This window comes from Triturus cristatus, chromosome 8 (assembly GCF_964204655.1).
Source record: "Triturus cristatus chromosome 8, aTriCri1.1, whole genome shotgun sequence".
NCBI lineage: Eukaryota > Metazoa > Chordata > Amphibia > Caudata > Salamandridae > Triturus > Triturus cristatus.
Genome location: NC_140591.1, coordinates 1,392,118,958 through 1,392,132,171, shown reverse-complemented (window position 1 = coordinate 1,392,132,171; position 13,214 = coordinate 1,392,118,958). Strand labels below are relative to the sequence as shown.

The 13,214-nt window shown below is 46.4% G+C and overlaps 1 protein-coding gene across 7 annotated transcripts in view; it reads right to left on the bottom strand.

Annotated features, from left to right (window-relative positions):
- The window catches only part of SYNJ1 (synaptojanin 1), a 683,220-nt gene that overhangs the window by 589,079 nt on the left and 80,927 nt on the right, over positions 1–13,214 (bottom strand). For all 7 annotated transcript variants that reach the window (XM_085623112.1, XM_085623114.1, XM_085623109.1 and 4 more), the window contains exon 4: positions 5,397–5,664. In XM_085623112.1, the coding sequence (XP_085479238.1) occupies positions 5,397–5,664 (268 nt within the window). The remainder of the gene's footprint in view (positions 1–5,396; positions 5,665–13,214) is intronic.

Genomic DNA, 13,214 nt, shown 5'->3' with positions numbered 1-13,214 from the left:
GCTTCAACGATTACAGGTTGTTCAGAATTCGGCAGCACGTGCTATTTTTGGACTATCTCGCCGTGCCAGAGCCTCGGGCCTTTTGGAGGCTTTGCACTGGCTTCCTGTCCGGAAGCGGATAGTTTTTAAAACTCTCACCCTGGCACACAAAGCCTTGCACACATCTGGAGCAAAATATCTTCAGAAAAGGCTGTCCTTTTACCGTCCTGCCAGATCGCTTAGGTCTGAAGCCTTGTTTCTTGCTGCAGTGCCCCGCGTGAAGAGAGCTCGCATCGGTGGCCGCTCCTTTAAATTATTAGCGCCTCAGCTGTGGAACAAATTGCCTGTGTCCCTGCGCAGCACCCCTAACTTGTTGGCCTTTAGGAAGGGGCTTAAAACTTGGCTTTTTACTTCTTAGTTTCAGGTCCTATCCAGTTTCTTCTTTTTCTGTTTTTGTTCATTTTTCCTGTTGTGTTTTGAGATTAGTGTGCAATTCAAAGCGTCGGGACACTCTTTCGAGTAGCCGCACGCTATACAAAAAAACCTGTATAACATAACATAACAATCATCATTACTGGAAACATTTGTTTTACCAGAAATCAATTATGTTGAAAAGCAACAGTCCGATCAACCCACCCCAGTCGGGACAATACCTTGCTCCAATTGTGTAGGGGAGGGCTGCCTGTGTGACTCAACATATGTCCTGAATATACCCCATATGTCCCTGGGGCGAGAAGAGGCAGGTAAAGTGGTGGAGTATATCTCGCAATTTGTGTTGCATGATGCCAAACTGCCCATCCAACTCTGTAATGTGGGGACTGACCTGCGACCCCAATGGATTGCAATCTCTCTTTTGGCCAATCACAAACTTAGCGCTGCAAATTTTCACACCTTTTTGGGGAAATTGACCACATAGCCCAGCAGCGTCACTTCAGGAATGGGAACCAGGGACAGATCGATCATTTCGCCAAGGCTCTTGTGCACTGCCTCCTAATAGGGCTGTAGGAGTGAGCAGGTCCATGTGAGGTGAGCAAAATCGGCATGGGGTTGCGCATTTGCGGCAGGTGTGGGGTCTGGACTGATCTAGTCTGTGGGATTTGGCTGGTGTAATGTACATTCTGCGCAAAAACTTGAAACGTAGCAGTTTATGTCTACTCTTAAGGGATATGTCCTTCGTGACAGCATAGCATTTAGCCCATTGATCATCAGTGATTGGGCGGCCAAGGTCTTCTTCCCAATGTCTGCGGAGCCTGTCATCATTTACCGGGATGATTCTGGAGCATGCTTTATATAGTTTGGAGACGATGTGAACGCCTTGTTCGCTTTCTATGATCAGGGACAAAGGAGCAAATGATTCGGGTTCTATTGGAAAACCAGGCAGCGTGGCGCGCAGAGCCGAACGTATCAGATTCAGCAAAAAGCTATCCATGAACGTGGCGTCTGGGAAGCGGTCAGCATCTTGTACAGAGAAGGCCTGACTATCTGGGTAAAGGTCCCCTATTTTTGTAATATCAAATTTAGTTAATGTGCGCTGCACAATCCTTTCCCCAGTTATTGGTAACCAACGGGCATTGGGGAGCGGAAGGGAGGTGGAATACAGCGTGGCAATACCGGTGATGTGCCTCAGTTTCTCCCAAGCCCAGCTGGTGGTGGACACAGTCTGAATGTCTTTTGGATCTCTAGGAGTGCCCCTGGGTAACACTGTGGATAATTTCTCAGGAAGGACAAAATCAGATTCCGGACGGAGGAACGGAATCCTGGCATCGGGATGATACCACGCATAGGCGTAGCTGCATTGGGCAATCAGATAATATAAGTGCAAATCTGGCACTCCGTATCCCCCTCTCTCGTAGGGAAGAGTAAGTACCTGCCACCGTATGCGAGGTTGTTTGCCCCCCCATACTGATCTAATAAGAAGGAACAAGCTATTGGGGAGGGGTATTGGGCTATTATTAAAAAGATATAAAAACCTGGGTAGGACCACCATCTTAAGGATCGCAACTCTTCCAGCGATGGATAGCGGTAGTCTCAGCCATCGCTCTATTGCTTGTCCGTAGTTTAGGCGTATAATCAAAGCTGTGTCCAGATGGATGTGGATGCCTAGATATTTAACACAATCCGAACACCATTCCAGAGGGAATTCACACTCCCATGGCTTGGTGCTGGAGGTTAAGGGGAAAATACCGACTTTTGCTAGTTAATGCCAAAACCCGCATACCGACCAAAGCGGACTATTTCTCATATGAGAGGCTCTAGATTGACCTGAGGCTCCCTCACGTAAAGAACAGTGTCGTCCGCGTAGAGCGAAACTAGAAGAGGGCCAGTGTTGAATTGTAGGACGTGTTGCAAATGTTTTTCTTGAAAATGGCGAATTAGAGGATCCATAGCCAGGATGAATAACAGAGGTGAAAGTGGGCAGCCTGCCGCGTACCTCGGGATAGCGAGAAGGGTCGAGAGAGTGTGCCGTTCAATCTGAGTCGCACTACAGTGCGGCAGTAGAGCAACGCAGTGGTAGCAATGAAACCAATTGGCATTCCCATAAGGCACATGACGGACACAAAAAAGGGCCACTCTAGGGAAGCAAATGCCTTCTCCGTGTCAAGTAGGATGGCTGCAGCCGGGGTATCTGGGTTGATTCTATGGAAGACAGAGAAAAGAGTCCGAAAATTGAATGACGTGGATCTGTGGGGAACAAAACTGGACTGAGCTGGGGAGATGATGAATTCCATCAATTGAGACAAGCGCAAGGCGATAACCTTTGCCAGGATTTTATAATCCAGATTTAATAAAGACAGGGATCTATATGACCCAAACAGACGTGGGTCTTTGCCCGGTTTAGGGAGGAGAATAATGACGGCCTAGCGCAGAATAGGGGGGGAGGATTTTTTTTTCTAGGGCCTCTGCGTACACCTCAATGAGTTGGGGTGCCAAAAGATCTTTGTAGAAATCTCCCGTGAAGCCATCCAACCCAGGTGAGAGGAGGATCGAAGGGCTTCTATGGCCGCAAGTACGTGGGTTTCGGAAATTGGTTCCGTTAAGAAATCTTGCATGTGATTTTCGAGGTACACTAACGCAATTTCAGCTAAATAGGCTTCTTGGGGTGTGGGATCACTCCCTATTTTGGAAGTGTAAAGGGCTTTGAAATAGTCAAGAAATTTGTCTCGAATGTCTGAAGTGGTGGAAAGTACTTGGTTAGCGGGAGAGCAGAGTTCTGTGATGTAGGCCTTACTATACGGGGGACGAAGCATTGGGCTAGCACACGGCCTAGCCTTTCCCCTTCGCCGTACGGCCTAGCGGTTTGGTATTTGCCCAGAAAGAGAATTTCGCAATCAAAATTCCTGCACTTCGGTTGGACTATCGAATATGCGTGTCTTACCATTTACATCCACTCTCATTCTAGCAGGGTAGAACATGCCATATTTTAAACCAAGGTTCTTGAGGGTGGATTTGACTCCTGTGTACTTGCGACGGGCATTCTGCACCATGATCGTGAAGTCAAGATACAGCGAAATCTTGGAGCCCTGCCAGATGGCGTCTCCACGTTCCCTCGCCAGGCGCAGTGCGGTGTCGCGGTCCCCATAGTTCATGACTTGTGCAATGATGGGGATTGGAGGACATCCCGGATTGGGTCGTGGCCCTAGCGAGCGATGGGCGCGCTCCACCACAAAGCCCGGTGTGAATGAGTCTCTACAGAACAGTTCAGGTAAGAGCGTTTCTACAAAGGTATCCAGACAGCCAGTGGCGGTGGATTCCACAACCCCCAAAATGCGAATATTGTTACGCCTACTGCGCGCTTCAAGATCTTAATTTTAATGCCCATATCTTTAAGAATACGTTCCACACGTTCCAGCCTCTTGCGGGACTGGGCAGTGCCATCCTTGATGTCAGATATGCGGGTCTCTGTGACATCCAGGCGTTGATCGTGTACCTGAATTTTTGCCCCCATGTCGGCAAGATTCTTGTCAAGAGCGTCAAACCGGCCATCTAGAGCACGAAAGCCTGCTTTCATCTCCTGCAGCAACATTGTGGATTGGGCCGAGGAGTCGTCCGGTCTATCTGCGCTTTGCCCGCCTTCTGCCATACTGGTGCTACTTTCTGGGGCCATGTCGACGAGTTTTTCGAAAGGAAGTGTCTTCTGTTTGGGGTCTTTGCGGGCCATGCCACGGCGCAATGACACTGGGGGGGCAGCAACGGGGAGATACAGCGCGCACTGCACGATGAAGGCCCAGCTAGGCGTGTCGCAGTTAGTGGGGGGTCACCCAGGCCCTGAAGACTGGAAAGCAGGAAACACCGCTCCGGGAGCAAACAAATGGGATGTATGTGGCACCCTGGCAGTTAAAGAAGTGTGGCGGCAGGGCCCATATGGGGGTACTCGCAGTTCTTTGCCCAATGAAGGAGAGAGGAGAGTACCAGCGATGAGTCACTGCGTCTACAGATCTCCTTGTAGGACCTCGCTGCAGTTAGGGAACACCAAGCGCTGGGTACGATGCTTCAAGGGGGCCCCAAGGCAGTGATGCTGGTCGCTTTTCGAGGAGAAGGACCAGAGGCAGTCACCACAATGATGGCCGCAGTGCAACCGGCAAAAATTGCGGGGGCTTAATGGTAGACCAGATGCGCTGGACTGATGGCGTAGACCAGCCTGTGTTCGGAGCTGTAATCGGGCTCGGTGAGCAGCTCGCCACCTCACGCTGCACATCCGCCGGCCGACCTCTGGTGATTGAGCCCGCCTCACCTGGGCTCGCCTGCGTGCTCCGTTGCCGCGGAGCCGATGGGAAGAGGATCGTAGCCGCCCAGCAAGGGGGGGGCGGGGGGGTTTTGGAGGGGGAGAAGAGTCCGCGACCCGGCCTTGTCGATGTTCAAGCGCCGACAAGGCAGCGCGTGCAGGAAGCCCCAGCGTTCGCCACACTCACTGCCGGGCCTCCACTCCCGTCCACCGAAATGAGTTTGCTGGGCCCACTCGTTTCGGAGCCCCGGCTGGATAAAAGAACACGCCCGCCGTTCAAGTCTGTTCCGGCCGCCACAGGCCGCGTCCCACGGATCTTAGTAATGACGGCCCCGTTGGGCGGCCGAAGAGTAGCGCCAAGTTCAGCAGGCTCTCAGGGGTCTGGTGGCAACTAGGACGCGCTGGTCATGGCTGTGTAGATGGGTGATAACAGCTACTGTGCTGGGATGGCTGGCAGAGCTTTAATGCCACGTGGCCATCTTGGTCTGCGGCTTGGCCACGTCTCCCCTGCAGCATAGAATACTTGATAAAAGGGCCTTTCCCCACCAGAAGTAGCATTTTAGAACACTCTTGCTTAAACAACATGCAATTGCTAAAGTGCACATAAAAACAGACAATGGAAAACAAATCACATAACAAGACAAACTAAAATACACTATACTCGTTTAAGACATGATAAAAATGACCAACTTACCAGAAAAATCTGTTATCTGTTGTTTGTTCCTCCATATTGCGATGAGCGTTAAGACTGAGGTCTAAACTGATCCCAGAGGCTGACCATGCAAAATAAAAATTGCCGGAATTCAAAACCTTGCGGACATCGGATATACGATCCTCATCTGAAGGATCAATTCTCAATGAAATAAAATCAGTCGCTGTAACTCGAAAAACTTCTGACTCTTGAATCTTCCCCACAGACATGCATCCTGTGACTAGCACCAGATAGTACAACATTGTATCTCCTGCAAAAGCAAAGGTACAGTTAAAACAGAATACCAACATACTATCAAATATAAAATTAAGAAGGTTTATCAATTACATTGCCATGAAATTTAACATGTTCAGTCTCTTCTTAAAACTACTAACTATGTATACTGGTTCAAATCTAGACAAATTGACAACACAGATTTCTTGATTTTCAAAAAACTATACATTTGATGAAAATGAAGAATTTACATGTACCTTTAGAAAGCTGTAACAAAATTTCTGAAGTGCTAAGCCAGTATAAATCCCTGATCTACTACAGCTCAAATTTGGCCATGATAAAATAATGCTTTGAAACATTTGCAGTACTCTTAAACATTAATCATAAAGGGTTAAAATGCAAAGACATCTTCGAGCAGTCTCAGAAACAAAAAAAAGTCTCCTTTGTGGGAGTTGACTTAATAAGGTGGTAGCCAATGAACACATTGTTTGGTCCAACTCACTGCCCTGATCTGCTCTACACAATTAAACTAAACGCAGTAAAAGGATGTTTCATGGAGGGGGTCTTCCATTGTTCTCCATTGCCTTAACCTCTTCAGTGCCCATGACGAGCTGGTCTCGTCATGGGCCGCGGTTGCGCTATGCCCATGACGAGACCAGCTCGTCATAAACCCCGCTCGCTAATGAAACGCCCGGCACAGGGCGGGGAAAGGGGCGGGCACTGAAGGGGTTAACAAGAACATTTTTAAAGCATGAGATCAAAGGTTCTTTTTACTGAACCAATTTCAAACGAATTAGACAGAAAATGATAGATTTCAAAGACAATTCTGCATAGGCATCTATGAAATTGTCCAAGATTTTGATGTGCGAGGCAAGTCCGAGGAGTACTTAGGTGGTTTGACTCTACAAAAAAGATAAACATTTTGTCAAACAGAGCATTTTTTGCCACTGGTCTCATCAAACTATTGACAAAGGAGCCACTTATTTTACAGGTAGCTGAAATAATCTTGGTATGCAATTTCCACCATCAGCAGTCTTTTTATTTTTGCTAAATTAAAATATTTTTCCGCAAATAATAACTTGTTGTGGTCTGAAAATGCAAACTCAAACACCAGATAATCATTCTTGCTAAATAAACTAAGCATATTGCATATAATTTTGATAAACACAGTACTTGGCCCCCAAATATCAACTTTTCGTCCAATACTCTCCATTACTACTTTTCAACATGGGCAGATATTGCCTCACATGCCCTGGGGACACTATTATAGACATCAATGCACACCATATGCCAGAGCTGGACGCCAGATGCTATGGATGTTCACCAGATGGCACGAGTGGACAATAGATGCATGTCCAAATGGAACGATCACCTTAACTTTCATAACAATCTTTCTAGTGGATACTCTGCCATTAGATTCGCCACATTTTGAATCTCCTCAAGTGACAATTTAAATCTGTAGCTGCTTCAAAAGCTTCCAGGGACTGTGAGGTGGCACCACATGACTCTGGTGGCAGATTTTATCCCTCCCCTGGATACATATAAAATGTCACCATACAGGCTGATGACTGTTTCCCATCCTTTGTACCTCACCCTTGCAGGTGAAGGTGAGACCAACTTAATGATAGCCAAATAGTAATGCACCCAGTAGAAGAACTACCTTGGAACCTTCTTACAACACACAGCAACACCCCTTTTTCAGAAAGGGAATCGTCTGTGCAGCGAGGAATTTATGGGCAGATGGAGTTTCCACCAAAAAAAGATTGTTATTGAACATCAGTAATTTGTTCTTTTGATGAATACCTTTGCATACATATTCCACAACTTTTAAATCAATACTGAAACAGTGCCACATAGTGATGGGTCACAGAGAGAGCGAGAGAGAGAATTAAACTAAAAAGTCCTGCAGCACAGACTTGCAAAAGGATCTTCCCCGTGGACTTGGACGTCAAGGTAGCAGTGCTTGGTGAAAATGTGGACAGAAACCTATTGAGGAGCTGACAGATGCCAAGAACAGGAAGACTCCTGGACAACACTCAAGATGTGGCTTTCGCTCTGATTGAGTGTGCTCTGGACCTTCATGCAGTTCCTTCTAGGCCTGGACATAGCAACATTTCATGCAGAGAACAATCCAACATGAAATTGTCTTCTTCTGGACTGCATTGTCATTCATGTGTACCACCAACAACAATAAACAGTTGGTCAGCCACATTGTTGTCCGAGGTTCTTTCAGCTTTTACAACAGGACAATGACAGGACAATGACAGGACAATGACAGGACAAGGAACCACCATGTGGCTGATGAATTTTTCATTGCCTTTGTGGTTTCAGGCAATGTAGTCACTCCTCCAGAGAAGGATGGAGGAGAGAAGAATGCCAGTAGGCGGGTGAAGTGACACACATGATGCAGCAAGACCACTTTCCTCAGGAAAGAGGCAAGTGTCCCAAGCACAAACTTGCCTGGATAGAAACGGGTGAATAGATAAACAGAAAAAGAATTGCGATTCTCCTATTACCATGACCAGAGAATCTGGATTTCATTAAAGACACGGAGGCTGACATTATGCATTATCTTTTTAATGCAGCTTCAAGCACAGCCGCCACTAGTAGTTACATCACAAAGAAGAACATCAGAACAACAAGAGTATCCAGGCAACGGCAGCACAAGGATCAGCCTCTTTTAAATGCGATGAAAAACAAGGAAGGAGAAGAAAAAACTTCCTCCGTGGCAACGAAGTCCAAAAGTTGGTGACATCCAAAAGATCAATCCATGGAACAGAGCAGGCAGGTAACTGCAGTCCAGTCAAGACGAATTATCTGAAAAGGTAAACAAAATTAGGAAAGGTACATATCACCCTATGAAGGGGAGAGAAACAACGGATGTTAAAGATAGCATAAGCCACAATCAAAATTGCAATCAAGAATAAAGATAGCAAAAGCACAAAGGCAATAGTAGTCAACAATTAGAAAAAGAAAGAGTAATGTAATAAAACAAAGCATTATACAATGCGAATAAACAAGAGGCTAAAATCCACCCTGGGAAGGGAGAGGTGGGATAATGTCAGCCTCCGTGTCTTTAAAGAAATCCAGATTCTCTGGTCATGGTAATAGGAGAATCGCAATTTCATTACAAGACCGGAGGCTGCCATTATGCATGTTGGTAGTCAGCGAGAACTACATCTGATATGTGTTCGACAGGTTTGCAGTAATGTCTTGCAAAGGTAAAGGAGCTTGACCAATCAGCTGCTTTAAGGATGTCGTCTAACTTGGCTCCTTTCCAAAAGGACTGACTAGCCATAGCTCCCCTTAAGGAATGAGCTTGAAATCTAGAAAGATCGATGCCTGCCAATTGCATAGCTAATTTAACCCATCTAGCTATTGTAGAAGAAGAAACAGGTTTAAAGGGTCTGACGAAAGAAAGTAGGAGTTGGGTCACGCCAGGAGAGCGAAGAGGGGTAGTCCTTAGATCATATTCTCTCATGCAGTCGACTACACATAGCTTCTTGCAAGAGTCAAATCTAGGGTAAAAATCATATCAGACATTGTTTTAGTTCTTCTAAGAATATCAAATCTGACGCCAAAGGCATAATAGGATCTGTTGGATACCTCGAAGGCTTTAACATCCGAGACCCTACGGCAGGAAATAAGGCAAAGGAGGGAAGCTAGTTTGATCGAGAGAAATTTGTTGCTTAACAGACTATTATCCGGCCAATTACAAAAAAGGTCAAGAAGTAGTCTTACATCCCAAAGCGAATCATATTTAGGCTTTGGAGGTCTCTTAAGTCTGATACTTTTCATAACTCTACAAATGATTGGGTTCTTGCCAATGGATCGACCATTAAGAAGGGAATGACCAGCGGAAATGGCCGACCTATAACAGTTAATGGATCTGTAGGAGAGACCTCTGTCAAATTGCTCTACCAGGAAATTGGTTACATGCACAATAGGGGCCTCCACGGAATCCAGGTTCCTTTCCATGCACCAACGAACCCATCTTTTCCAGATTCCGTTGTACCTAGAATGGGTACCGGGTGCCCAGGAGTCCTGGAGGAGAGATGAAGCTTGCGCCGAAAGTCCAGTGATTTTGTTGGCTCGCCTGACACTTTCCAGGCAAGAAGGTTCAAAGTCCCATTCAGAACAAGGGGATGATCGAAATCGTTTCTGTCCTTTAGGAGGTCTGGAGCAGCTGGGAGTAGAAAGGGTTTTTCGTAAGCTAATTCCAATGTTGACGGGAACCAAGCTTGGGACGGCCAGAAAGGTGTTATCAGGACTATTGATGAGCGTTCTGTCCTCAGCTTCTGGAGGACACGCTGGATCAATACAAAGGGGGGAAAGGCATATCCCCGAAGGTCCTTCCAGAGATGGAGAAAGGCATCTACCGCTAGGGCCCCCGGGTCTGGGAGCCAGCTGAAATAAATTGGGAGTTGTGCTGTGAGTCTGCTTGCGAAGAGGTCTATTTCTAGGGGACCCCAAATAAGGTTTAGACTGCTGAATATTATTGGATTTAATTTCCAATCGGTATGATCTACGAGGAACCTTGAATTCCAATCCGCACAGACATTTTTTAGGCCAGGTAGGTATTCTGCTTTTAGGGAGATTTGGTGTTTTAAACAAAACATCCATCATTTCTTGGCCAGGTTGGAGAGGTCCGGAGACCTTGTTCCTCCTAAGCGATTTATATAAGCAACGGCCGATATGTTGTCCATTTTGAGGAGGACTGATTTCCCTTGAAGGGATTCCCTGAAGCTCATTAGAGCATAAAGACCAGCGGTGAGTTCCAGGAAGTTTATATGGAGGCAGCTCTCCGAGTAAGACCATGAACCCCCGGTGCTTTGGTTCTGAAAACAGGCACCCCAGCCATGAAGGCTTGCATCCGATTCCAGAATCAGGTCCGGAGAAGTCCCAAAAATGGCCTTCCCGTTCCATGCGTCCAAATTCTCCAGCCACCAAGAGAGTTCCTCCTTGGCCTCTGGGACCAGACAAATTTGGTCTCCGTACCAAAGTCCGGAACGTAGGGCATTCCCTTTGAGTCTCTGGAGAGCTCGGTAATAAAGAGGGCCAGGGAAGATGGCTTGGATAGATGATGAAAGGAGGCCCAGAAGTCTGGCTAGCCCCCGCAAGGTTAGGATGTTTGACTTTAGGACATGGCGTATTTCCTTGCGAATCTTGGATATCTTTTTCCGAGGGAGTAAAAGCATGGACTTCAGAATGTCTACCGTGAAGCCAAGGAATTCTAGAGATCTGGAGGGAGTCATAATGGACTTCTCCCTGTTTATAATAAACCCTGTGCTTTCTATCAAATCCACGGTAGATTTTAAATCCTTCAGGATCTGTGAGTGGTCTTGGGACATGATTAGAATGTCGTCCAGATAAATTATGAGGCGGACGCCTCTTTCCCGAAGGAACGTGGTAATGGCCTTCATGACCTTGGTGAAACACCAGGGGGCTGATGATAGGCCGAAGGGAAGGGCTTGGAACTGATATAGATGTTTGTTCCAAACAAATTGAAGAAAAGGTTGGGATTCCTCTGCCATAGGAATAGTGAAGTAGCCGTCCTTCAGGTCTAGTTTGACTAGCCAGTCCCCTTCTAAAAGCATGTCCTTGAGGAGATGGATACCTTCCATCTTGAAATGATTGTAAGTGACAAACCTGTTCAAGTTCCTTAGGTTTGTTACAGGTCTCCAGCCTTTGTCCTTCTTTTCCACGAGGAAGATATTGCTTACGAAGTTTAAGGAAGCCCAAGGAACTTCTCGAATCGCACCTTTCGTTAACAAAGAAGTTACTTCCTCCTCGACAATAGAATGTTGTTCCCGAGTCAAGCTTAATGTTAGAGGAGTTGAGGACTGGAACGGTTTTTCCGTGAAATCTATTCTGAAACCTTGTACAGGCTCTAGAACCCAAGGGTCGTGTGTAATTTGCTCCCAAACGTGGGAGAAAAACCTTAGGCAACCCCCTACTTTCGGAATTAAAGAAGAAGAGAGAAGAAAAGGAGTACTCACTTGTTGGATTTTGATTGGAGATGCCTCTCGACCTGAAGTTCCTTGACAGAAGGAGCGACCTCGTTGAGGGAAGAAAGAGGAGTTGTGTTGATAACCTCGTCCGAAACCTCTTGACCTTGAAAAGGGTCTTTGAAAGAAGCGGCCAGCAGAACGACCCCTTCTGCCGGCCCTCGCAAAAACATTAGAGTTAAACACTCTGCGCATGTTGGCTTGCGCTCTATCCAGAGCAGTAAAGGTAGCTACGTACTTTCCCAGGTCTTTGATCATATCCTCGCCAAACAACAAACCATTTGGATTAGAGGAGGACTCTTTCTCCGCATTATCGCAAAGTTTTGGGTCAATCTTAGAGAGGACTATTTTCCTCCTTTCTGTATTGAGGGATGCGTTGGCATTACCCAATAAGATAAGTGCTCTTTGACTCCAACCTCGTAGGAGGTCAATATTAGGTTGAATCCCTTTGATATAGCTTCTTTCGATAAGATCAATCATACGGCCTAAGGGGCCGAGCATGTCAAGCATGCGATCTTGGCAAGTTTTGAGGGAACGTTCAAACCCTTTCCTAGGGTCTCTGCCCAATTTAAATAAGAATTTGATTAGCTCTGGGTCTAGGTTGGGGGTAAGGCAAAATTTGTCCTCAAAGACAGGGCGTGGGCATTCGGCCCTAAGAAGATTTCTTGCCTCTCTTTCCAAAGGGTGCTTAACCCAAGTTTTAATAAATTTGGCTACATGATCTTGGGGCCACCACTGAGAGCTTCTAGGGTGTTGAATGTTATCGGGCGAAAACATTTCTCCACCGAGGGGATCAAGAATAACTTTTTTAGAGGAGGAGGGGAGTTCCTCTTCAGAAAAAATGGGGTCAAAATCATCCTCATTTTGATCGAGATCCAAAATATACTCGTCAAGTGACTCATTAGAGGGTACGCTAGGCAAGAGAGGGGTAGCATTGCCATTAGGGTATTGTGAGCCGCATAGGGCATCCCAGTGAGGTGTGTCATTGTAGGCACATCGATTTTTTGGGGCGCTTAGGCCACCCGTAGCATTTGAGGAGCTTAGTCCTCCTTCTGGTTTTGAGGCGCGTGGTCCTCCCAATATAAATGAGGTGCTTTGACCTCCCATACTTCCCTCATTATTTAAGTTGTTGCATTTTTTGGTTCTTTTACCCCCAACATTAGGTGGTTCGTTGGACTGCGCTCCGAGGAGTGCGGGGGGTCTCTTACCTGCAACAATCTTATCAATAGTCTCCCTCATGCAGGAATGAATCTCCTTATGGATCATTTTTTTGATAAGATCCTCTTTGTTAGAAGGAGCGGGTGTAATAATTTGAGGGTCATCAGAGTCGGACATATCAGACATTTTTTCCCTCTTTCCCTTTTTTTTTTTAGGTCACTTGGAGTGTTAAAATTAGAGGAGTAAGTAAATTTCTGATAAAAAACTGTTGAAAAAAAATGAGTGGAGTAGCTGTAATATTGCAGGACGAGGCTCAAGGCAGGTAAAACGAAGTTCCCAACTGTCGATAGGCAGTGAGTTGCTAAGAAACGGCATTATGAGGGGTCGTTGCTAACGACTTTCCTCTAAATCGAGGGAGCAG